The sequence below is a fragment of the Heterostelium album genome (assembly GCF_000004825.1).
Source record: "Heterostelium album PN500 unplaced genomic scaffold PPL_scaffold9, whole genome shotgun sequence".
Classification (NCBI taxonomy): Eukaryota; Evosea; class Eumycetozoa; order Acytosteliales; family Acytosteliaceae; genus Heterostelium; species Heterostelium album.
Window position 1 is genome coordinate 1525383 of NW_008805071.1, and position 25379 is coordinate 1550761.

Genomic DNA, 25379 nt, shown 5'->3' on the forward strand with positions numbered 1-25379 from the left:
TTATTTTTTTTTACATTAATAACTTTGGATTTCTAATTGCTTGAGATGTGAAACTGATGGCAGCTCTAATCTTGTTGAATACTCCTGCTTGATAGATCATAAAGATGGCTTGACGAATGATACCAACTGCAGCTGGATCAATTGGGTAACGAATCAAACGTGGAACTGGAGTCTTAATACCGAAACGATCGGTCAAAACTGAGACTTCACGTGAGAATCCACGGAGACCCTCTGGACCGTTGAATCTTCCGAATCCGGATTCCTTACATCCACCGAATGGCAAATCTTGAACCAAATACGATGCTCCATAGTCGTTGATTGTCAACATTCCGGTTTGTACACGCTTTCCAATACGCTCGGCACGTGCCAAGTCGGAAGTCAAGATGCTGCAACCCAAACCAAAGGCAGTACCATTTACCATACGAACCAAATCGTCTTCATTGCTGAATTTGACAAGTGTGGCAACTGGACCGAATGCCTCTTCGTTAAAGATAGTCATCTTCTCAGTTACATTAGCGAGGACTGTTGGCATGAAGAAGTGACCTACCTTGTGTTCTGGATGACGCTTTCCACCGGCCAAACATTTCGCACCTTCCTTGATGGCGGTGTTGACGAGGTGCTCTACTTTGTCGACTTGTGCTGGCATGGTCATCGATCCGAAATCGACTTGTCCTGATTCGGGTGGACCTTGCTTGAGTGAGTTGATCAGGTCGGCCAAAGACTTGGCAAACTTGTCGTAGACACGTTCGTGAACAAAGACACGCTCCGACGAGATACAGTTCTGTCCCAAATTGATGAAACATCCACGTTGAACGATTCCCATTGCCCAGTCGAGATCGACGTCGTCGAAAACAATCATTGGATCCTTTCCACCGAGTTCCAAGATGACCGGGGTCAAATTGTCACTGGCAGCCTTCATGACACGCTTTCCAGTGGCTGGCGAACCAATGAACAAAATCTTGTCGACTCCACTACGAACCAAAGCCTCACCAGTCTCACCCATACCTGGAAGCAACTGAATCAAATCTGGATTGTGTCCACGCTTGGCAAGAACTTCTCGGATCAATTGCTCAAAGAGAACCTTTGAGTAAGTGGACCACTCGGAAACCTTAACCAATGCTGCATTTCCTGAGAAGATGGCAGCGGCAGCAGCAGAGATAATCGAATGAACTGGATAATTCCATGGAATGATGATACCAATGACACCGAGTGGATGATACTCTAAACGAGCAGATTTAGTACCCATCAACATTGGAACACGTCTCTTTTGTGTCTTGAGAGCATCTTCACCATAGTTGATCAAATATCTCAATTTCTCACAACTTGTCAAAATCTCTCCAAATGTTGCTTCAAATCCTGTACACAGAAAAAAAAATAAAAAGATTTGTTGTTAATTAACTTTCATTACTAACTAATAATCTAATAACTTACTTGTTTTACCAGTATCTCTCATTGAGGATTCAACGATTTCCTTTTCATATTTGATGAACATGTCGATGAAATCCTGGAGTACTTGTTTACGCTCGGCGAAAGAGGTCTCTGCCCATTCGGCTTGGGCGATACGTGCAGCCTCCAAAGTCTGTTTGACTTCGTCAGCCTTGAGAGCCTTGACGGTTCCCATGAGCTTTCCAGTGGCTGGATTGACACACTCGATAGTTGGTCCAGTTCCTTTGGATGCTGGTGAAACTCCAACGGGACGAGCTTCACGCTTTGGCAAACGAGCCGAAGACGATCCAAACAACCAACGCACCACCATAAAAGCAATGATTGTACTCAATGCCCATGAGAGGTAGAAAGTGGCATTCTTGTAACCGACGATTTCATCGTAGGCCTTAACATCGACACCGAATGTAGATTGAACTGATTCTTCAAATTTATTGATAAATTGATCCATTTTCCAATGTTGTTGTCTTGCTAGTGTGTAATATTGGTAAACTTAATTCTATTTGAATTCCGTCACTCTTTCGTCACTTGTTTAGATTGCTTGGAATCCTTAAAAAGTACTCTCGAGTGGGAAATTGATCGTGGATTAAGTGTTTAAACAAAACAATGATCACTAATTATGATGAAGGTCAAACTGTAAAAGGTTATTTTGGAAAGAAAAAAAATCAAAAAAAAAATTAAAAAAAAATTAAAAATCTTTTTTTTTTTTTTCATCACACTTCAGACAAGAATTTCTTAAAACGAATGAAGTGAGTGATCATAAAAAAGAAGAGCACAAGATGATCTGATGGTGGAGGGCTAAACCAAAAAGTATTATTTTTCAAGTTTTTTTAGTTTTGTTTTCTTTTTTTTTTTATTATTTTTGTTATTTTTTATTTTTGTTTGTTTTTAGTTTGTTTTGTATTAGTGATTCATCATAGTTTATTTAGTAGTTAGCTAATTAAAAACAAAACAAAGCAAAAGAAGTTCTTACTTTGTAGTTTGTTATATATATTGTTGTTATTTCATATATAGTTATTAGTAGTACTTGTACTTGTTTTTAAAATTATTATTTTTGTCTTACCTTTTTTTTTATCAAGGTTAAATATCAAATTTACGTATTTTTATCGCGGTAGTAATACACTAGTACATTCGTATAGAATAACAACAAGAAAATGATTGCTCAAATCAGAGAACAGTTGTACGAGTTGTTTAAATCGAGCGAGGTACACAGCATCGCCTTGTCAGATCCACAACCTACAAACTTTATCGAATATACCTGGCTCTGGATTTTAGAGAGCTACGGTGAATTTGGATTGTTCCTTATTTTCTATCTCTCAATGGCATTTCTTTATGCACTCGGTGGTTTATTCTTTTATTTCTGTGACAAGTTCCATTGGTTCCAATCAAGAAAGATTCAAATCAAGGTAATTATAAATAATAATTTTTAAAATTTCATACACTTTTTTATTAATTTATATGATTTACATTTACCAGAAATATCCAACCAGCGATGATATTAAAAGATGTATTAATAACCTTGTTACAAATTATATTCTAATTGTTCTTCCACTTGGAATCATTTCTTTCCCATTCTCGAGAATTCTTGGAATGCAACATTCCCTTCCATTGCCACCTGTGTAAGTATTATAATCATTCAAATACTACCTAAAGTAATATTCATAAATACTAATTAATATTTATTTATTATTATAATAATAGATGGAGATTTTTATTTGATATGTTATTATGTTTGATTGGAGAGGATTTCTTCCATTATTGGATGCACAGATTCTTCCATACTCCATGGTTCTACAAGAACATTCATAAGGAGCACCACTACTACACTGCACCATTTGGTTTCACAGCTTCTTATGCACACCCAGTTGAAGTTGTATTCCTCGGATTGGCAACATTCGCACCAGCATTCATTTTGCGACCACACTTTATTACATTCTACTCGTGGTTCATCTTACGTCAACTCGATGCAGTGCTCACCCACTCTGGATACGACATTGAATTGTTCCCATTCAACTTGTTGCCAACCTACGGAGGTACCGCCTTCCACGACTACCATCACAAGGAGTTCACCTGCAACTACGGATCACGTTTCACCTGGCTCGATAAGTTACTCGGAACCTACAAAGAGAAGAAGTCACCAACCAAATCAAATTAATAAATAATAATAATACTATAAAAAGATATTAATAAATAGTTTTATTTTATTTTTATTTTTTTGTCAAGAATCACAGTGAACTGCGTGTCACAATCTAATAATGATTATGTGTTAACTTATCAGATTTATTTTTCGTTTTTTTATTTGTTAAATTTTTTTCAATGATTTAAGCATTATAATTGGTTGATCATATGACTGATTAGTTTAACATTGTTAATTATATTATTGTATTATAACATTAAAATAAAAAGAAAAATAAAATAGAATAAAACCAGTAGAGGAATGAAAAGAGTGGTTGTTACAGGTTTAGGTATGTTGACACCCTTTGGTAGAGGTGTACAACATAATTGGAGTAGGTTGGTAGATTCTAGTTGTGCAATAGCACCGTTATCGTTCGAGGAGTTTAAAGATATACCTTGTAAGGTAGCCGCTCAGATACCAAGAGGTGATGAACATCCATATCAATTCAATGATGCTTTAATTCCACAACAAGTATGATAGTGATTCTTTGTTCGACTAATCAAGTTGCTTGCTTGCTTGGTTGATTGGTTGGTTGGTTGGTTGATTGATCAATTATCATTTTTCTAATCGTTCTATTTAAAGGTTAGATCAGGATGTAGTGATTTCATAAAGTATGCAATTGTAGCATCACAAGACGCTTTACAAGATTCAAAATTAGATATCCTCAATAATGTTGAACTACAAGAAAGAACAGTAAATACAACAAATGTTTATGATTGATTTGTCAAATCGAAATCACCAGTTAATATTAACAACTGTTATTATTTCTTTCGAAAAAAATAAGGGTGTCTATATAGGTAGTGGTATAGGTGCATTAGGAGAAGTTACAAGTGCATATGATAAGATAAAATCACAAGTAAGTGTTGACTTATTCCAAGTTTGTTTGTTTGTTTTTGATTATTAACTAATTGTTATCGTTACTTTTATTTTAACCAAACAACAACAACAACAACAACAACAGGGAATGAATAAATTAAGTGCTTACTTTGTACCAAGGATATTGATAAATGAAGCGTCAGGAATTGTTAGTATATTGAATAAGATTAAAGGACCAAATCTCTCAGTGGTATCTGCGTGTGCAACTGGCGCTCATGCTATTGGAGAGTCATTCAGGAAGATAAAGTATGGTGAAGTGGATGTTATGTTGTGTGGAGGTACGGAAGCATCAATCAATGCGTTGTCGATCATAGGATTCTCTCGAATGAAAGCACTGTCCACCAAGTATAACGATCGTCCGCAACAAGCGAGCAGACCGTTCGACGAAGGAAGAGATGGATTTGTTATGGGTGAGGGTGCTGGTATTCTGGTGCTGGAGGAGCTGGAGCATGCTTTGGCGCGGTCAGCTCACATCTATTGCGAAGTGCTCGGCTATGGTGCCAGTGGGGACGCGCACCATATCTCGGCACCGGAGCCGTCTGGCGAAGGAGCGCGTCGTTCAATGTCTCAGGCGATCCGAGAGGCAGCGATAACCAATCCACTCGAGCAGATCGACTATGTTAACGCTCATTCCACCTCCACGCCACTTGGCGACGCCATTGAATGCAAAGCAGTTATCGATCTCTTTGGAATTGATAGAAATAATTCAAATAACAATAGTAGTAGATTAGCGATGACTTCAAATAAAAGTGCAATTGGTCATTTGTTGGGTGCTGCCGGTAGTGTTGAATCGATATTCTCCATACTGGCGCTCAATAATAATCTTATCCCACCCAATCTCAATCTTCAACAACCGACACCACATGCAGCTGGATTGCATTTAGTTGCCAACCAACCACTACAAAAATCAATCAATATAGTACTGAAGAATTCATTTGGATTTGGTGGAACTAATGCAACCTTGTTATTCAAAAAATTTAACAATTAAAATATTTATTTATTTCCAAACTACAACAACAACCATTTTGTAAATCAATTCATATCAACCAAATATTATTTTATAAGATACAAACAATTAACATTGCCAATCAATTACTGTTTTACAATTTAATTAATACTTACCATTATAAGTCAGTTAGAAAAAAACAAACAAAAAAAAAGATTATAAATACACCCATATTCATGATAATTAATTACCATGGTAGAAATAAATGGGTACATAAAAAGTGATACCAGAAGGTTTGAAGTTTTCTTTGGAGATATTCTTATCACTTGGTAAGTTTCATCTTAGTTTAATTAAACTAAATTTTGTAGTGAATAATAGATATTGCACACATTAGTTCAAATAATTACTTTTTTTGTTAATTTTTGTATCGTTCAGTTTTGTGTGTTGTGTTGGGGTGTGAGTAAATATTGTGTTATTTTATTTTTGCACAAATTTTTTTTATTTTTTTGATTATGTTGAACAGGGTCTGAAACAACTTAAAATACATTTAAAAGAAACAAACCATCTCACAGTTTTTACTAAGATTTTAGAAAAGTAACAAACCTAGTAATGTAACTTACTTTTATTGATTAAGACTCACACGTGAGATAGTTAATTGTATATCTTTGGTGAATAGATAGTAATTACCAATGAATGGATATCATATGATTAAAAAAACAATCACCAATTGCTTGATATTGACAAAACATAAAATACATGATCAATGAATAATTAAACTTAACACATAACCTTCCAACTAAACAACTCATAGGTATATTTTTACTAGAAAAGGAAAATTTTTTCCTCATACTTGTACTTTACTGTTTTGTTTGCACTTAATAAATCAGTTGTTTATTGTTGTTTGAGGTGAAAGGGGTGTGAGTGATCTTGTTGTTGTCTGAATAATATTGTTGTGTAATTCTAATTAATGATTGGTCTGTATTTTTGAACTGAATATTAAACGTGTGGTTTTGAATTCAAAAATTTGAAGGATCAACCTAGATCCATATCACACATCAACCACTGAATTCCATTTAAAGAACTAAAATCAATCAAAAAAAAAAAAAAAAGATCTGAATAATGTCAGAGGTGTTTCTTTGTTGAAGGGTATGTGTGGTGGGTTTGGTTTGATATCTTGAAAATAATCAAATATTTCCATTGTGCAAACACACTCACTCTCAATCACCAGCAGTGATGAATTCTATTTCGAAAAATTAGAAACCTCAAAGAAAAGACACTACAGAGTGGGGATCAAATATGAATGATCATGAAAAGATTTCCTAAAATGAGGCATTGCTGGGTGAATGAGTGTGTATTGGTCCTGTTCATATGATTTTACTTTTTGTTTGATGAGGGAACACCACCCCACATACCCTTTTTTTCAATTTGCAAAAAAAAAAGGTAAATAAAAAAAACATTTTAATCCCCCATTACAACAGTGAATCAGGAATTATCTCATTAAGGAAATTTTTATCATTTCACCTAATTTTTACTAAATATAGAAGAATTTGTGTGATTAATTTTAATGAATAGTTTTCTCCATTTTGATTTTATTAAATTTTCTTTATGAGGAGCTACTTATTTTTTTTTCTTTTTGTTTTTTTTTTTTATTTTGTTTTTTAATTAATTAGAATTATAATTAATCCATCTACCTTCTTCTTTCCTTCTTTTCTTCTAGTGGCATCAAGAATTACAACTACAAAAAAGATGTTCTGTCAAGAGTAGAACAAACAATTATATTTACAACTTAGATAAACATCAAAATAACTCAAACACCACAAACACAACAACAACAACACAGTTATTATTTCATAATAATATAAAACAAAACTACAAATCTTTAAATTATTTATTGATTGATTTAATTTAATATATTTTATTGTTTTTGATTATTGATTTGATCAATCAGATAAAGTAGTTATAATTAAATTCAAGTGTATATTATGTGTATATAGATTATATAGATTAAAAATAGTATAGAATAGACTTAATCAAGCAGATCCAATAAAACCTCATAATTCAACAATTCTGTTGTACTCCTCCTAAATATAACTTTCAATTAAAAATTGAAACCAATAAAAGGTAAAGATTTAGAAAAATTCCATCTCTATTTTTGATTTGTTTTAATCTATATATAAAAATACATAGTTTCCAATCATATACAGATCAATCATATGTTTTCACACCAATGCCAAAGCGGAACAACTTCAGTTCCTAAATCATTCGTACACACCACACTCTAGTATATTTATACTACCACACCATAAAACTAAATTTCACCAATGATCAATCGATCCTATTTTCGCCACAAATGCTCCAATCGAAATGAATGAAATTAAATTAAAAAAAAAAAAAAAGAAGTAAAACACATAAAAACAACAATTCCTCATTTGTTTGGTTAGATTATACCATATATGACAAAATGATAATAACCATTTATATACAATAACAACAACAACAAAAGGGGGGATTGTTTAATCAATCTATGTGTTAGTGTGTGTGGATCAAATAAATTAGCTCATATTATTTTATTTATAGTACTATTTATATTATATGGTTTTTCATTTGTGGTTATTGTTTTTTTATTGTTATTTGTTTGTTTGTTGGTTTGTGGTAGTAGTGGTGGTGGTAGTATAAATACTATTTATGATGCAAATAATTATGATGATTTTAATTATGATGATAATATACAGTACTGTGAATGTAAGAGCAGCAGCAGCAATAACAACAACAACAAAGATGAATAGTAATAATACATCTTATTCTTCTTAATTGTTCATTTCGATTTTATAGTGTGTCAACTCTGTGGGGCAAAGAACGTTGAGTATGCAATAACAATAAATACTTAACTATATTTGTATATGGTGCTTTTTTGAATTACCTTTCTTGGATATTACACTCTCTGAATCTAACACACACTCTCTATCTATCTCTATCTCTCCCTCACTTTTTTTAAACATATCATATCGATAAACAACAACAACAACACCAACAATAGTAGTAATATCAATAACATCATTATTTCCTGATTCGTTGGTTTTGTATACAACCATTCTATCTACCACAGTCAATAGATAAGTTTAACCCCATCTATCTATCCACTAACACACAAACACTGAGTGTCCGTTGGGAAATGAAATATTATCGTGAAACTATTATGTTATATAAATATATAATTACTTCTTATTGGCTGGTATTTGTTTTGAATCAATAACAATGTGTTATTGTCATATTTGACTATTACCATAATAGCCATTCAATTACAAATCACCGTACCCCATCCCATATTAACTACTGTCATTGTCAAGAAAACATAGTAATATCAATAAACATGATGATAATAATCATATTCCTTTCCTTCTTCTTGTGAATATCTACTTTTCGCAAATGCATTAATTTATATTTATTTTCTCGCAGTGACAATACAACACCACTGCCACAACCACAAACAACAATAATGAGTAACCACTTCAAAATTTATATATACATATATTTATACATATATATTTATTTATATATATGTATATATGATCCACACTTACCACACATCTTTCTATCACCCACCTATCTGTCGACCACCACTACCACCATCAAACAAAGACAAATAAAGAATCAAATTTGCACTAATAATTTGAGTTAACTGTTGTTGTATTGTTTTGGTGAGGGGTGTATATCTGCTTGGTGTGTTTGTCTGTGTTTGACACTAATCCACTCTACTAGAGTATCGGAAAGATACATCAACATTAATGAAATGGATTTGTTTATTGATTCAAAACAGTAGCAACCATCAAACAATAATATAAAAAAATACCAATTCAATTTAATTTCATTTTGGATTCTATTTCTCAACATTAATAATAAATAATTTTCAATATTCATAATTTTCCACCTATTCCATATTCCAGGATTCAAGGTTTTTTATATTATTTATTGTTTTTATTGTTGTATTTTATCTTGTCCAATCTCTAGACCATCTATAGTAATACAACAAGTCAGACAGACTATTGTCATTCAGCATTCATTCAGTCAGGACAACAATAAACATATAATTAATAGTATTTAGTAATATTAATGAAAATTAAATAATAATAATAATACCATTAATAGTTTTTGTTTTTCTTTCTATTTCCTTTCACTCTGCTGCCTCTATACTTATATTAGTTTAAGTAGTATATATTTAGCACACTATTCGTATTTGTTTTTTAATTCATTACTATTTATATATTGGTATTATTCATTCAAACTAGTTGCAACAGTAATAATTCATAATTATAGCAATCCCACTCCACTCATTATTGTTATTGTTGTTTATTTTTGTTTTTCCCATTAAAATTCCATTCCTCTCAATAACAATAACAATAACAACAATAATTTTACAACAATACATAAATTTATATATATCATACGAATTCATTAATTAAAATTTTATTCCTTTTAGTATCATATTATAATAACCAAATAGTAGAAATAACAAAGTAGAAAAAAAATATCTTTTTTTTCCTATATATATATTTTATATATATTTTATTTTCCATAAGATGGAGAGAGAGCCAACCTTGTCCACCAGTCTTACATTTCTAACTGGTGGAAGCAGTGGTGCTGGTAGTACCCATTTATTTATAGACGATAATTTCAGTCTGGGCGGCAGTGTTAGCAACTCAACAAACGTTATTACAACCTGTCAGCAACAAGACTGGAACATGCAGAAGCATTTGAATAGCGGCAGTATAGGAAGCAGTAGTAGTAGTCACAAGAATTGTAGCAGCAGTAGTAGTATAGCAGACGATAATAGCAGCTCTGACGGATCCGACAAATTCCAACCCCCCGCTAACAGCAAACTACTACCATCAAACATTCATAATTTGGACTGGAGTCGAGTTGTCCATGTCGAAAGTTGTCAATATAAAAATCAAAAGAATACATTCAGTTTATTTTACGTTACATTTTCAAAGTTAGTCGATGACAAGGAACATTACTTTAAAGTAATGTTGAAAACATCAAACAATATCACACAAGAGGTCTATTCCTCCATTCTTGCTACCATATGCCGTATCCCAATTCCAACCATGCGTTTAGTTGAATATTCTACACCCGAATTCGCTTCAATGTCTAAAAATCTACAAAGATTTTCATCCGATTTATTATTTAAAAAAGAATTGAAAAAGAAATTTTTCTTGGGTAAATATTTTTATTATTTATAAAGAGATATCAACTTTTTTATTAACTTTAATTTAATATTTTCATAAAACTAGTTATGGAGTGTGTAGAAGGAAAACCACTTGGTGAATTAAATATAAAAGAGTTTTTTAATGAAAAGAAATATGTACAATTGGGTCAAATCATGGCCTTCGATTTATTTTGTAATAACTTTGATCGCTTCAACAATTTCTGGGAGAAAAGCGAGAATGAATTTTTAAATATTATAGCCAACGATACACCATCCAAAGATGGTTGGAATTTTACCATTCTGGATACCAGAATCAACTTCATTGTCAACAGTTCTTTCACAGTCGGTTACCACAAGCACATCAATCGTCTGAAATCACTTCTCTATTCAATCTTTTCGAATCCATACTCCGAATGCACTCAAATCAAAAAGATGCGCGAAACCGTCAACAAACAATGTAAAATCAACTTGAACGAAAACGCTGGTCTCTACATTCAACACGGAATGATGGTTGGCATTCAATCGATAGTAACCTACCTCACACCAGAGATCCTTAAGGACACAAGGGATCGTGTGAAAGCATTGATCTCAGCCGACTATGACAATATCTGGAAGCGTGGAGTCGATAGCATTTATTTACCATTCATCACGGACATTCTTGAGAAATTCGACGAGTTCGAAGTGACAATGTACCAACCTAAAATAAAAATACAATTTATTTATTTAAAGGTGAATTCAGACTCTTTATCTTTTTGTTTTTTTTTTTGTTTTTTTTTATATGAATAACAGTTTATTAATAGTATATGGTAAGGTTAAGATTAAATTCAGACTTTTTTTTTTTTTTTTTTTTTATTAATTTTTATTTTTGGATTAAATAGCTTCCAATCCAATTAAATCAATCAGCAAATTTGGTGTGTTTGGGGTGGGGTGAAATAAACAACTTTATTTTTTTAAACTAATTTAATGAATAATGAATAAAAAATTAATTGTTTAAATGATTGTATAGCAGTAACCTAAAATAAATCAAATTGTATATATCTATTTTTTTAAGTATATATATCTAAATAATATATATATATAATATTTAGATATATATAAATGAAAGAAATTTCTAGTTTATGTCGAAGTTGTTTTCCAGTTTTGTTAGTTTTAGTTGTCATTTTCAATCTATCTATATATATTTATTTAAATCATGATGAAATAGAAGATCGTCATCATAACCAAGGAGAAGATATATATACAACCGATATCAATAATATCAATAATTATTATACTACCAAAAAGAAAGATGCCATATTGAAATCGATACCCAAGAAAGAATCATATCATCTTCCATTGATATCTAATCATCAGAAGCAAGATACAGAACGATATCACTTAGATCAAACAATCAATATAATCATTTTAACAAATTTGGTCATTGACAATAATATTAATTATAAAATAAATAATCAATCAACATTTAATACTGATAACTATGATAATTTAAAGCAGTCCATTAGTCATCTATTAAACACAATCAATACACATATAAATACGAATGACAATATCAAGTTTATAGTATCACTTTATAATAGTAATAATGCAACACAATATCATTCCAATACACTGGCTGGCAAATACAAACTGAAATCCATCAAATACATGGAAACAAACACCATCAACGATATAGATGATATAGTTCCAGAGGATATTAATAATCCAATGGCAATACCAAGTACAATAGTAAGTGTATATTGTAAATTTATTAATATAACTAAAACTAATGATATTAAAAATATATTTTTAGAAAAGAGAAAAAACATTGATGTTATCAAATATTTTATCTATTGTATCAAAAGAAAAGAGTGAATATGTTATGTTTATGGAGGACGATGTTAGGATGTGTCCGAATTCACTATCAACTCTATCATATCTAATTAAAAAGTCAACAATCTATTTACCTAGCTTTAAATTTATTAGAACATCTTTCGGTGTGAATGGATTGCTTTTTAAGAGAACAGAGCTGGCATCGCTGTCTACATATTTGAGACAAAACTTTTACCTTAAACCTGTCGAAATACTATTTGCCGAATACATGTGTGGTATGAGAGAATATGGGTAAGTAAAGTTTATATAAACCAAAACAAATACAAACTAATTTAGAATTTAATTAAAGTTTGGATAGAACAGGTATTTGTAATATGAATAATCATCAAAGTTTAACATTTAGATGGAATCTTTTAGAGAAACAACAAACTAATAGTTATAATAATAATAATAATAATAATCATGGTTTGCAACAAGACAAACAACCAATTTGTTGGACTGACTATGGTCAGAAGATAACGGATTTCGAGGAGTTTAATGTAACCGATTGTAGCTACGACGATCTATCTCCATGTATCAAACATACCGGTGGCGATAGAGATATAGCAATAGCGGTGAACTACAATGAATTCTACCTTACTCATTACTTTGCTAGTGTAGATGACAACTCGACACTGCTTCCCAAGAATCAGACATCATCCAACCGACTGGTCAGCAGGAAATATACTGTATCTTTCATAGTTCGCACTGACATTGGCAATGCTCATCGTGTTGAGCTACTAGAGCAAGTGCATTTAAATTCATCAACAACAAGCAACAGTACCAAACCAGAGAAAACACCAGTAGGAACCTATTTATTTTTAACATTGATTTTAATTTCAATTTTAATCTTTGTATTTAAAAGTTTAAAATTTTATAATAAATAAAAGATATCATAATAACATAATATAAAAGACCAATCAATGATATTATTGAAAGCGAAGTGTTGCCGAGTGATACAATAATACAATAAACACTGCAATCAAAATAATTTTTTAAAAAAATAAATTAAATTATTCAAAAATAGTAATATTAAAAAAAAAAAACGAACGAAAGTAATTTAAAATAGTCCTATTTCTATTCTATATTTATTTTTTTTGCAATTATTTATATTATAATAATGATGAATCAAGTACCACAACAACAACAACAACAACCAATACAACAAACATTAACAGAAGAACAGATTTGGGAGGTATTCGATCAAGCTGTAAAGAGAGTTTTCTTACAATGGACTGCTTTGCAGTTGGCAGTTCAGAATGCATGGGGTGGTAGATCATCGGAAGAGAAAGCAGAAGATATTCGTCAAGATATACTGGATCTATTCTTAATGGGAAAACCAGTGTATCCAGATATGATTATGTCGATTCTAGAAGATCGTCTATCAAACGAGTTAAATACAATCGCAGAGGATGACTCTTACAGAGAGGTATCGGAAATCATCATACAAATATTCAATTTTTGCTGCAAAGGAATGTTTAATGAAGTTGTACAATTAGTCGGAACAGAAATGAATACTGCAATTAGCCAATGTATAAATCCAAGTGGAATGGTAAGTTGTGATTATCTTTTTGTTGATTCACTACATTAAACTACAAATAACAAGTTAACTAACAATCATGATGCTATCAGGATGATGATTCGAGTGATGATGATACTGATGCAGGTGATGCATCTGGAGATATGGAGATGGAAGATGACACAATGGTTGAAGAGGAACAACCAAAACCAAAGAAAAACGAACCTGATGAAGATGGTTGGATTACAGTTGGAAGAAAAGGTAGAAGATAAAAAAACAACAACAAAAAATAAGAATATAAAAAAAAAAAACTTATAAATAAGCTATTTATTAATTAACTTGTTGAGCTTGGTTATTATTATTTTGCTTTGCTTTTGTATTATTATTATTATTGTTATTAATTAAAGTGTACATAATATTTGGCTAATGATAGTATAATTGATGAAAATGAAAGTAAGTTTCTACTTCATTTGTTCTAACAATCATTGACATCTCTCTCTCTCTTTCTTTCTTCTTTCTTTTCATCTTATCTTTGTGGAGCTGTATATGATAATTAATGTTATGCTTGTTACCATCGTTATTCCTTAATTCTTTTTTTCAAACTATAGATAAATGATTTGACAAACATTGTTAGATTTGATATTTGTTTATTATGGAGTGGGTGATACTCACTTGTATTCTTGATTGATAGAAATCTATAAGTTTTTGTGGTTCTCTCTCTCTAATTATTTGATTTGGTACATATGTAAACGATTCTTTGTTTTCCCTAAAAAAGCAAATCAAAGCAAACAGTTTTGATTAGATTGATTCTTGACTGCCAATCGGTCAAACAACAAACACTTTACCATTTTACATAAAAGCTTAGTTGATCCAACATCTTACAACCTAGAATGGTTTCAACTTTGTCGCCATACTCGAAACCGGCGTGCACTTCATTTAGGTGAGAGGTGGAGTTTCGCTTTGCTTTCGATTTCTCCTCTTTGACCGGTGTCGACTTTGACGACGACTTTGTTAGTGTCTTTGAGGTGGTTGAAGTCTGTTTCTTTTTGGTGTTGGGCGTTGATTTTTTAGTTGATTTCGATGATTTCTTTTGTTTTTTTTTTGTCTCTGGTTTCACTTCCTCTTCCTCGGCTTCGTCGTCCGACTGATAGTTGGGGTCATTATATTCCTCGGGAAATGGAAATTCCACTTCGAGCGCTTTCTTTTCTTTATCTGTGCTATTGTTCTTGTCGAGATCCTTATTGAATCGCTGTATAAGTTCATCGCAGAAAACATGTGTTGAGTTTTCCCAAGTACAATCTTTTCTTTCATATCCAACCCATTGTATTAAATAATATGTTCTATCATTCTGATCCGTTGAATATCAATATCAAAATATTAATGTTTTTTATATTCTTTTCTTTGTTAGAGAGCTCTGTACTTACAACATGTTTTGATCCTAAGATCTCTTGAACTTGAAACTCATTGCTATCTTCCTCTGGTTCTGGCTCTGGTTGTTTTGATTTTCTCTTTACCATCTTTATTTTATTCTATGTATAATAAGTATAAATATAAATAAATAATGAACAACAACTATAATGAAGTTACAAAATATTAATATTAAAAATTATTTGTTTTTTATTCCAAAAAAAATTCAAAGGGTGTAAATAATTAATCAATGAAGGCGGGTTTTTTTAAATAATTTTGTTTAATGATTTTGCATAAAGATTGATCATTGCTTGATTTCATTTCGACGAAATAAAGATTAAATTAAAATTATTTTATTTTTTTATTATATATATATAGATATTAACAACTAATATGTCATCAAGAGTAATAAAAGAAAATAAAAAATTGGTTTTGAGTTTATATAGAAGGTGTATACGATCAAGCTTAGAATGTCCAAAGTTTTCAAGTCGTGAAATGATGTTAGCTTATACAAGACAGAAATTTAAGTGTGTATAAGAAGAATATAATAGAATATCAATACTATTTAATGTGATACTAATAATATCTACTAATACTGTTTTGATGATTACAACAGTGATCATAAGACAATAAATGCAAAAGATTTCGAAACAATTGAAGCACTGATAAAACAAGGTGAAGAAGAACTACAATCTATGAATCATTATCATCAATGTAAGCTACTGAAATATAATATTTTTTGTATACAAACAGTAACTAAATATAAAATATATTTATAGTAAGAGAAAAACATAAAAGAGGTGATGATATGAATGAATCTGTTATATTTGGTGATAGCTGAATATATATATCATCTATATAAGAATAAATAGATAATAATAATAGTTGTATATAGTAATTGTAAGATTAAGATAGAAAGCGAAATATTATATTATGTTTAGAAAGTTTATTTGAAAGTTTATTAAATTTGGTTGCTTGGTTGGTTCGTTTGGTTATTGTCTTTTAATTACAAAGATGGATGGTAGATGTGATTATTGTTGTTATTATTATTGGTCATTTACTGCTTGTTCTTCAGATTCCTCTGTGGCTGATAGTTGTTCAATTGCTTTGGTAACTTCATCATCGTCATCTTCTTTGTTATTCTCTTCGACTTGGGTATCAGTATTAACATCTGAAACAGCATCAGTATCAGCAACAGTATCATCTGAAACAGCTGCAGCTGCAACAACTTCAACATTGCTTACATCCTCTAAACTGACCGTATTTGGTGGTGGTGGTGTTATTTTGGTATCTGGTGAAACACCATCATTATTATTTGTTGGCTTTAAAACAGGTGTAGATCCAACAACTACTTCATTCTCAACCTCTTCTTGTTGAATAATTGGTGTTGAGGTTGTAGTAGTAGTTGTTGTTGTTGAAGTTGGTGTTTGTGTTGGTGTAGTAATAGTCGAAGTTTGTTTTTGTTGTTGATTGTTTGATGTGGTTGAAGTTGTTGTAGTTGTTGTTGTTGTAGTTGTATTGTTATTATTACTATTATTATTATTTGATATTGATTTATTATTGGTAAAGAAACGATGTGATAATGCTTGTTGTGCAGATATTCTATTTTGAGGTACGAATGTTAATAGCTTTTGAATGAGGTTGAATGCATCGTTATCAATGTCGGTACGTGAGATATGCTTTTTGAGAATGTCGATGGTGTCTTCGAGTGGAACAGGCTGGTTAATGGCAGAGTTGAGTAGTTCTCTTCCGGCTTGATCGATGGAGGTACACTGACGAATCATCGACTCGACATCGGTGTGAGTAGGTCTTCCGATGACGCGAACAGTCGAGGCAATCATTGAGTTGACATCGTGTGCGTCGAACAACGGACGCAATCTCTCCTCTTCATTCTGTAGAAGGTAGACCAACAGACAACCGGCTGCCCACATGTCAGATTCCGTTGTAATGACGCGTAAGAATAGCTCGGGTGCACCGTAGAGTACTCCTTCCTCGACGGTTACTTCGTTGTCGAATTGGCCGGTCAGTGCTTTCATCAAGCCAAGATGGGTAATTCTTACTTTGTTGTCGTCGCCAACCATCACTGCCGATGGAGTGAGGTCACGCTTTACCATCTTGTTGGAGTGCAGGTAGGAGAGAACATCGAGCAGTTGATACATGATGGTTTTCACCATGTCGATTGGGAGCAGGTGATTCTCAAACTCGGTGACCAACTCACTCAGATCCATACGGCACGACTCCATGACGATGTACGATGCCTGTGGACTGGAGGTTGTCTCAATGACACGAGTGAGATGTCTGTGTTGATGTTGAGCTGCCAAAGTGATACCGGGTGGCATCAACTTGATGGCAACGGACTTCAAGGAATGTGCGTCGAATCCACCGAAAACATTGGTGGCAGACTCTGAAATGATTCCACCGATGTGATATTTCGATGCGATCACTGGGAACGATGTGGAGATGTGTTCGTTCAGTGCGAGTTCCAAGTCGTTTTGAGCTTGTGCATAGGCAGCTGTGCGTTGAAGGAATTGCTTGGCTGCACGATTCGATTGCATCGGTTGTTGTTGTTCGAACTGCTCCATCTCTCTGTCGTAATACTGTTGGAACTCTTCCAACTCACGACGATGACGATCCATTAGTTCCTGTCGTTGCTGTGACAGTTTCATTTCCTTTGACATTCGAGCGGTGTCAACATGCAGTGCCGACAACATTGCACGTGAACCAAGCAAAGATCTAACAGATCCACTAAACTCTTCTTCCAACTCTGATCTAGTCATTTGTAGTTCGTTGATACCATCGTTATACTTTTTCAAACGGATCTGACTGATTTCATCGTCCTCCAAGAATAAGTCCGATCCCAACTGTGACAACTTGCTAAGACGATCGTTTGTCAGAGTATCGATACTCCAATGTTTGATTAAAGATGGATTGCTTTCAATCTCTGCCAATTGTTTCAAAATTGTTTCCAATTGTTCAGATGACAATGGATCATTATCTATTAAATCCTCTTCACTATCTGAATCGCCATTATCATTATCGTTGTCCTGTTGGTTTTGTTGATGATTCTGTTGGTTGTTTTTAATTGAAGATGTTCTACCTCTTACACGCTTCACATTGATATTTTGATGAGGAATTGCAGTTACATTTTGAAGGAATCCAATATTTGACTCTATAGATGTAACCGTCAAACAATCTGCATAGGTATTATAATATAAATTCAAAAGTGCTGGCAATTTGAAATCTAAAACACTCAATTTCTTTAAACTATCTATAAATATATAAAATATTGGATTTGAATTAATAAACCGAACGAAAATGACATGTTATCGAATGTTTTTTCTATACTTACATTTTGATTGATCGGATGGATCATTTTCTATTTTAATAACAGCAACAGTTCCGTTGTCACTGGCACCAAAGAGGATGTCTCGATGTGAATCATAGTGGAATGCCTGTGCAAAGAAATAGGATCCACAAACCAATTCGGTGGTCTCAACGTTCCAGACACGAATAGTTTCATCCATTGACGAGGAGATGAGATGTCCGTTGTTGGTGAGCACCAAGTTGAGGATGGCACCACGATTGTGACCCTCGAAAGTTCCAACCACTGCTCTGGTCTCAACGGAGAACTTACGGATGATACCGTCAGCACAACCTGCAATCACCAAATGATTCTTCTCGTCGTAGACCAACGCAGTGACACCTGTCACCGCACCGTCGGTAATCACCGAACGTCCGGGAGCAGAGACCACATAGACCGAAGTCATTTCACCGGTCTCCAAATTCCAAGTTCTAATGGAACCATCGGTACTTCCCGACAACAAATGTTTATCATCGATAAACAATATTACTTTGACATGATCGTTGTGTGCCAGTGAATTCAATTCTTGTATAGTACAACCACTAGGTGGTAAACTTTCAATGAAACTTCCATCTGAAGCCTTTGAAAATTTTAAGTAGAAAATATTTAATATTAACGTCAATTCAATTGCATGTATAATAATAATTGTAATTTACCTTGTAAATACGAATGACAAAATCGTCTTCTCCAGTTATCAATAGATCTAAATCGAAATTATAGGTGACATAACTTATTGGTTTCTTTGACTGAACCGTATTCACCAGTTGATGTGTCTTGTCATTGTAATAGAGAAACGATGTCCTGGTGACAACGGTTGTTCCAACCTTTTCATGATCATAGTATGCTGCCAATGGTCTTCCATTGACTTTGAATGCTTCTTGACTAGGTGTATTACCCATATATATTTATTATATTAATTATTAATAATATGTGAAAATATTAATAAATAACCAAAAAATATAATAATAATAATGAATAATAATAATATATTATATTGATTAATGATTTAATAAAAAAGGAAAACAGAAATATGAATAAAGGTTTTTTAAATTTTAAAAAAATGATGATTTATTTAAAAAAAATATCTGACTTTTTCTTGAATGATCAAAATTATTCGTAAAGTTTTAGACCAGCAAAAACCAACCACACATAAATTTAAGAATTTTGAAAGTTCTTTTGAATTATCTATTATTATTTGGTGCATGTTTGCAATTTTTTAAGAATGATTGAATGATTTCTTATTATTTGATATTTATTTGTAAAGTTGACTACTTGTTGTATCCATACCAACACTCCGCTCTATCTATCTATCTATCTATCTATCTATCTATCTATCTTCTTGTGATTGATTTACTTTTTGCTGCAAGTTTCTTTAGTTCTTCTTGGACTTCTTCATCATCTACCTCCTCTTCCTCCTCTTCTTCGTCTTCAAAATCAGGTACCCATAATGCCATTGGCTTATTTGTTGTTGTTGTTGATTTCGGTGTAGTTGCTGTTGATGTTGATGTCGTGGAAGTTGTAGTTGTTGTCGTTGTTGTAGTTGTAGTTGTGCTGCTTGTTGATTGTTCATCTTCATCGCTGTCTTCTTGATCTTCATCTTGACTATCGTCATCATCTTCCTCCATTGAGGTTGTTACTGCAGCGGTTGTAGCCACCAAAGCTTCTTTTAGTTGCTGTTGTTGTCTACGTTTAGCTGCTAGACCAGCAACGACAGCATCTTGTGATCGTTTGGCAACCTCTTCATCCTCTTGCATGTAATCGTCGTGATTGAATGCAACCTTTTCCTGCTTGCCTCTCAGTGACTCTTTGAACTGCTCGAGAGCGGCCTTTCTTGCTTCCTCCGATTCGTACCACTCTTTGAGTCGCTTCTCATTGTTGACATGACGCAGACGTCTTCCATTGAGATCACGACAAGCATCGAAATTCGTTGTCTTTTTCTGACCTACTCTTGTAGAGTTACCTCTCAAGAGTGAACCAAAACCACCTTTACCACCGACGACACCAAACATCATCTCTATATACATAACACCATTATTATTATTATTACTATTTACATTGTTATTATCATTATCAACATCATCTTTAAAACCTTTTAAATAATATTGATTATTATTTGGTATTGTTGTAATTGTTTGTATTTTATCCTTTAAGTCATTTTGTGATAGTATACTAGTTGAATCTATAACGATTAATCTGTTATTATTATCTATCTCTACTTCATCGCTATTATTTAAAAAAGTTGAACAAGATAATCTATTTCTAAAAGATTGTTGTTTTATATTTGGTAGTTTTATTATATATTGATACATTTTCTTTATCTATATCTATATCTTATCAATCGACGATTTATTGATTGTGTAATATGTATAAATTCATGAAACTTTGGTTATTCAATTGAAAAAAAAATAAATAAAAAAAAATAAATAAAAATGAATAAAAATAAAAATAAAAATAAATTAATAACAGAAAAATAAAAATGTTTAAATTTAAGTTCTTGAGTTAAAAAGTATTTCTAATCTAATTAGATTGATTATTCAATTTATTGAAGAAACATCACCATTTTAAAATAAAACGAACTAGTAAGGAATAAGAAACAATAATTATTTTTGTATTTTTTTTTTATTTTGAAGTATTATATTTGATTAGTAGTAGTGCAGTTCTACATGTATCAAAGTATTTTCTTATAAGTCTAACGTTAAAATTTTTAAAAGAACTAATAATTCTTTTTGAGTAACCAACGGGTGGCGCGAACTTGAAGATTCAACATTTTCAAAAAATATTGGTAAAATTTGTGGGCACCCACATATAAAAATTATGAAAAATTTCCAAACAGATTTTTTGAACAAGCAAAAAAAAAACAACTACTCATTCATTAATATTATTTGATGTAATCAAGTTTCTCAAGTCATTTTCAAATTTTTACATTACATATAAAGATGGAAAAACAACTTGAAGGTATCTACTATAAGGAGAATCAAGAATTAGTGAAGGAGCTGTCCAATGTCATGTCATTCGGTAAACATTTCTATGCGGACAGCTTGAAGTGTACATCGATGCCAACTCTCACCGCCAAGAAAATATTGAGTGGCAGTCTATCGTATCCCGCGACTGACGAGGAGGTGAAGCAGTTGGTCGATGCCTCCGTGCGTGCACCTCACGGAAAGGGAACAGAGACGGTGGTCGACGAAAATGTTAGAAAAGTCTGGCAGATGGACAAGTCCTCATTCAAAGTCGCCGGTATCAATCCGATTCTCAATGAAATACTCCCAAAGATTGCTCAGGAGCTTGGAATGGCCGGAGAGAAGATCAAAGCCGATCTCTATAAGCTGTTGATCTACGACAAGGGAGCATTCTTCTTGCCACACAAAGATTCAGAGAAAGTGGATCAGATGTTTGGAACTCTGGTTATCACACTGCCATGCGAGCACAAAGGTGGCGATCTCGTTATTTCACACTCTGGACAGGAGGATACTGTCTCACTGGAAAATTCTGATGCATCCACCCTCAGATACTGCGCATTCTACGCCGATTGTACACACGAAGTGAAACCGGTCACCGATGGCAATCGTATATGTTTGGTCTACAATCTTTTGAAGTCAGGAAAGCGAGCACTCGAGGGGGTGGACATTGGCTCGATGATCAAATCCCAGCAGATTGTGGCTGGCGTCGAGAAAATGGTGGAGAATATACTTGAGAAAACCGGTATAATGATCTATATTATGGAGCATAGCTATACAACGAAAACACTGTCACTTGGCAAACTCAAGGGTAAAGACAAACCACATGCAGCGCTCTTTGGATCGATCGCTCAAAAATTGCAGGCCGTCCCGTGCATTGGAATGGTGGAGATTGAAGAGACTGGCTATCTCTATCACGATTGCGCACCAGTCTCGCTTCTACCAAGGACACAAGGACTGTTAGAGAAGAATAGCGATGTTATGGATCATCCAAAATTTACTTTTAGACTCAATAGTATCACTGGTTTCGATGGATTGTCAAGAAACGGTTTGGATATCGAAGCTCACTCTGTAATACCATACAAATCACTAAGTGGTACCAAACCAAATCATAGAGCTATCACAAGTACTACTGGTAATGAAGGTAGCGAGTATGAAAGATCCTATTTAAGAGCTGCTGTTATTTTAATTAAAACTAAACCAGCCACTCCAAAAGAAACACCAACCCCTACACCAGCAGCAACAACAACACCTACAACTACTACACCAGCAACAACAACAACAACACCTACAGCACCAACAACAACACCCACAGCATCAACACCTACTACAACAACACCACCATCAGAAGAAAACAAAGAAAGTGAAGAAGAACAACCAGTTAAAAAACAAAAAGTATAATAAAATAAAATAAATTATTGTTTTTTTGTTCTTTTTTAACAATTAAATTGTATTTAACTCTTTAAAGTTTGAAAATAAATTAGTTTATTTTAATATTTTTTTTCAGTTGAAAGTTTAGCAATGTAGTTATAATTATTATTCCAGAGTTGGCTGTGAGGAACACTAAAAATCATTCTTTTTTTTTTGTAGTTAAATAAATATTTTTTTTTCATACCAAGTGAATAAATACGTCACACATAATTTCCAAAAAAGCTTGTGGAATGGAACTTAAGTTCGTTTGCAAAATTTTGACGACAATAACAAAATTTGTTTAAGAATCTATTTATTAATCGATATTAATTTAAATCACCAACTTGATAAACGTGCACTGACACAATTATGATTAGTGTATTTTATAAAACAATACTCTGTTTACAATAATCATATTATTATTATTATCACTTTCATTTTATATTTTATTTAAAAACTGTTTTTAGTTTATTTTTTATTTTTATTTTTTTTTAGACGACAAAAATTAATTAATTAAAAATCATTCATTCATTAATTAATAAATATATATATTGGTACCATTATTGATTGATTACGATGAGTAAAGTGAGTACATTACATTTTGTTTGATATAATATTTATCAATTTAACTAACATTCTTGTAAAAAACAAAAAACAACCTATAAATTTAGATAAAGATTGAGAAAAAAGAGGATGTTAATCATATAAATAACAACAATAATAATAGCAATAATATAAAACATGAAGCATCAATAACATCAATTACACCACTGTCAACCAATGAATTCAGTGTAAAGAAACAAATGTTTGCCTCGATCATAGGTGGAATGGTTACTGCATTGGTAGTGACTCCACTCGATGTAGTCAAAACAAGGCAACAGACATCATCTACAACACATCCATTTCACCTAAAAAGTACGATCACCTCTTTTTATACGATCACAAAGAGCGAGGGTGTATCTGCACTCTGGCGAGGACTGACACCCTCTCTTTTAATGACAATACCAAGTACTGCTATGTATGTAGTTAACATTTATTTTAATATATATATATAGCAAAGTTTAAACTGATACTAACTTATTAATACTACTCAATTCTACAGATATTTTACAACATATGAACATTTAAAACAAAATCTATCGAAATTCAAGAAAGAAGATGACGATAATATATATTTGGTGCCGTTGGTAGCCGGTTCACTTGCAAGAGTGATATCGGCATCGGTTACATCGCCTTTCGAGTTGATCCGAACAAATTCACAAGGTATCTCTAAAACCAATCTCATTCCAATGATTAGAGATATTGTTAACAACGTTGGTCTCACTGGACTGTGGCGTGGTCTTTCACCAACTCTAATTCGTGATGTACCATTCTCTGCATTCTATTGGTCAGGCTATGAGGTTTTTAAGGTAAACTAAATAATAATAATAATAATAATAATAATAAGTCATCAATTTGTATATAGTTAACTAATTAGACTGTTCTTTGTCCTATCATTAATTATAGAATTACTTTAATACACGATATAATACAACAACAGCAACAACAACACTTAATCATAATAACAATAATAAACCATCACCATTTTTAATTAATTTTACATCTGGTGCTCTGAGTGGATCGATTGCAGCAATTTTGACAACACCAATCGATGTAATAAAGACAAGAATTCAAATGACAGTTCAACATAAACAGGTTGTAACAAATGCTGGATCATCGACAGGTACATCGCATATATTAAACTCGACATCACCAATCGAACACGCAAAATCGATATACAAACAAGAAGGATGGGTTGGTCTCACTAAGGGAATGGTACCAAGAGTTGCAAAAGTTGCACCGGCATGTGCTATCATGGTTTCAACCTACGAATGGGTAAAGTCAACACATTTCGAAGATTATTTAGGATCAATCAATAATAAACCTTCATAAATAAGATAAAAACCATCATCATTATATTATTATCGTAAGCCATTGAAAATCAAATGATTGATTATTTATTATTAATAATTAAACAAAAATATGATTGATTGATTTCGGTTTTTGAACAAATCATTCTGATATGGATAGACATAATCCTTACAATGATGAATCATTCATAAACCAATTATGTTTTCTTTTTTTTTTTTTTTAATTTTGTTTTGATTGTTTGATGTTTGGAATTGGTGGAGTCAAAAGAAGAACTTATTTTTACTTGAAATAAATCATCTTTCTTTAAATAATTGATTGG

General features: G+C 32.5%; 9 protein-coding genes across 9 annotated transcripts; 5 read left to right on the forward strand and 4 right to left on the reverse strand.

The window, feature by feature from the left end:
- Positions 1-10: 10 nt before the first annotated feature.
- On the reverse strand, positions 11-1894 carry PPL_09116 (aldehyde dehydrogenase; the record flags this gene model as incomplete). The annotated part of the gene is made up of 2 exons (XM_020579913.1): positions 11-1356; positions 1432-1894. The coding sequence occupies 2 exons, from the start codon at positions 1892-1894 to the stop codon at positions 11-13; spliced, it is 1809 nt and encodes a 602-aa protein (XP_020430588.1).
- A 703-nt stretch (positions 1895-2597) lies between these two features.
- PPL_09117 (sterol desaturase family protein) lies at positions 2598-3598 on the forward strand (the record flags this gene model as incomplete). The annotated part of the gene is made up of 3 exons (XM_020579914.1): positions 2598-2849; positions 2920-3062; positions 3145-3598. The coding sequence occupies 3 exons, from the start codon at positions 2598-2600 to the stop codon at positions 3596-3598; spliced, it is 849 nt and encodes a 282-aa protein (XP_020430589.1).
- Positions 3599-3880: 282 nt separating this feature from the next.
- PPL_09118 (beta-ketoacyl-[acyl-carrier-protein] synthase family protein) lies at positions 3881-5483 on the forward strand (the record flags this gene model as incomplete). The annotated part of the gene is made up of 4 exons (XM_020579915.1): positions 3881-4090; positions 4202-4312; positions 4404-4504; positions 4598-5483. 4 exons carry the CDS (start codon positions 3881-3883, stop codon positions 5481-5483), a joined length of 1308 nt encoding a protein of 435 aa, XP_020430590.1.
- A 3130-nt stretch (positions 5484-8613) lies between these two features.
- On the forward strand, positions 8614-11020 carry PPL_09119 (protein kinase; the record flags this gene model as incomplete). The annotated part of the gene is made up of 4 exons (XM_020579916.1): positions 8614-8673; positions 10019-10658; positions 10733-10803; positions 10907-11020. The coding sequence occupies 4 exons, from the start codon at positions 8614-8616 to the stop codon at positions 11018-11020; spliced, it is 885 nt and encodes a 294-aa protein (XP_020430591.1).
- A 59-nt stretch (positions 11021-11079) lies between these two features.
- On the forward strand, positions 11080-14286 carry PPL_09120 (uncharacterized protein; the record flags this gene model as incomplete). The annotated part of the gene is made up of 6 exons (XM_020579917.1): positions 11080-11275; positions 11801-12372; positions 12437-12747; positions 12806-13349; positions 13565-14047; positions 14128-14286. The coding sequence occupies 6 exons, from the start codon at positions 11080-11082 to the stop codon at positions 14284-14286; spliced, it is 2265 nt and encodes a 754-aa protein (XP_020430592.1).
- Positions 14287-14344: 58 nt separating this feature from the next.
- hcpC (chromo domain-containing protein) lies at positions 14345-15531 on the reverse strand (the record flags this gene model as incomplete). The annotated part of the gene is made up of 3 exons (XM_020579918.1): positions 14345-14437; positions 14868-15362; positions 15439-15531. 3 exons carry the CDS (start codon positions 15529-15531, stop codon positions 14345-14347), a joined length of 681 nt encoding a protein of 226 aa, XP_020430593.1.
- Positions 15532-16114: 583 nt separating this feature from the next.
- PPL_09122 (putative protein serine/threonine kinase) lies at positions 16115-19681 on the reverse strand (the record flags this gene model as incomplete). Its single annotated transcript, XM_020579919.1, has 4 exons — positions 16115-16177; positions 16483-18689; positions 18771-19362; positions 19439-19681. 4 exons carry the CDS (start codon positions 19679-19681, stop codon positions 16115-16117), a joined length of 3105 nt encoding a protein of 1034 aa, XP_020430594.1.
- Positions 19682-20113: 432 nt separating this feature from the next.
- On the reverse strand, positions 20114-21549 carry PPL_09123 (uncharacterized protein; the record flags this gene model as incomplete). The annotated part of the gene is made up of 2 exons (XM_020579920.1): positions 20114-21005; positions 21518-21549. The coding sequence occupies 2 exons, from the start codon at positions 21547-21549 to the stop codon at positions 20114-20116; spliced, it is 924 nt and encodes a 307-aa protein (XP_020430595.1).
- Positions 21550-21718: 169 nt separating this feature from the next.
- On the forward strand, positions 21719-25081 carry mcfH (mitochondrial substrate carrier family protein; the record flags this gene model as incomplete). The annotated part of the gene is made up of 4 exons (XM_020579921.1): positions 21719-23134; positions 23827-24167; positions 24252-24558; positions 24656-25081. The coding sequence occupies 4 exons, from the start codon at positions 21719-21721 to the stop codon at positions 25079-25081; spliced, it is 2490 nt and encodes an 829-aa protein (XP_020430596.1).
- Positions 25082-25379: the final 298 nt, after the last annotated feature.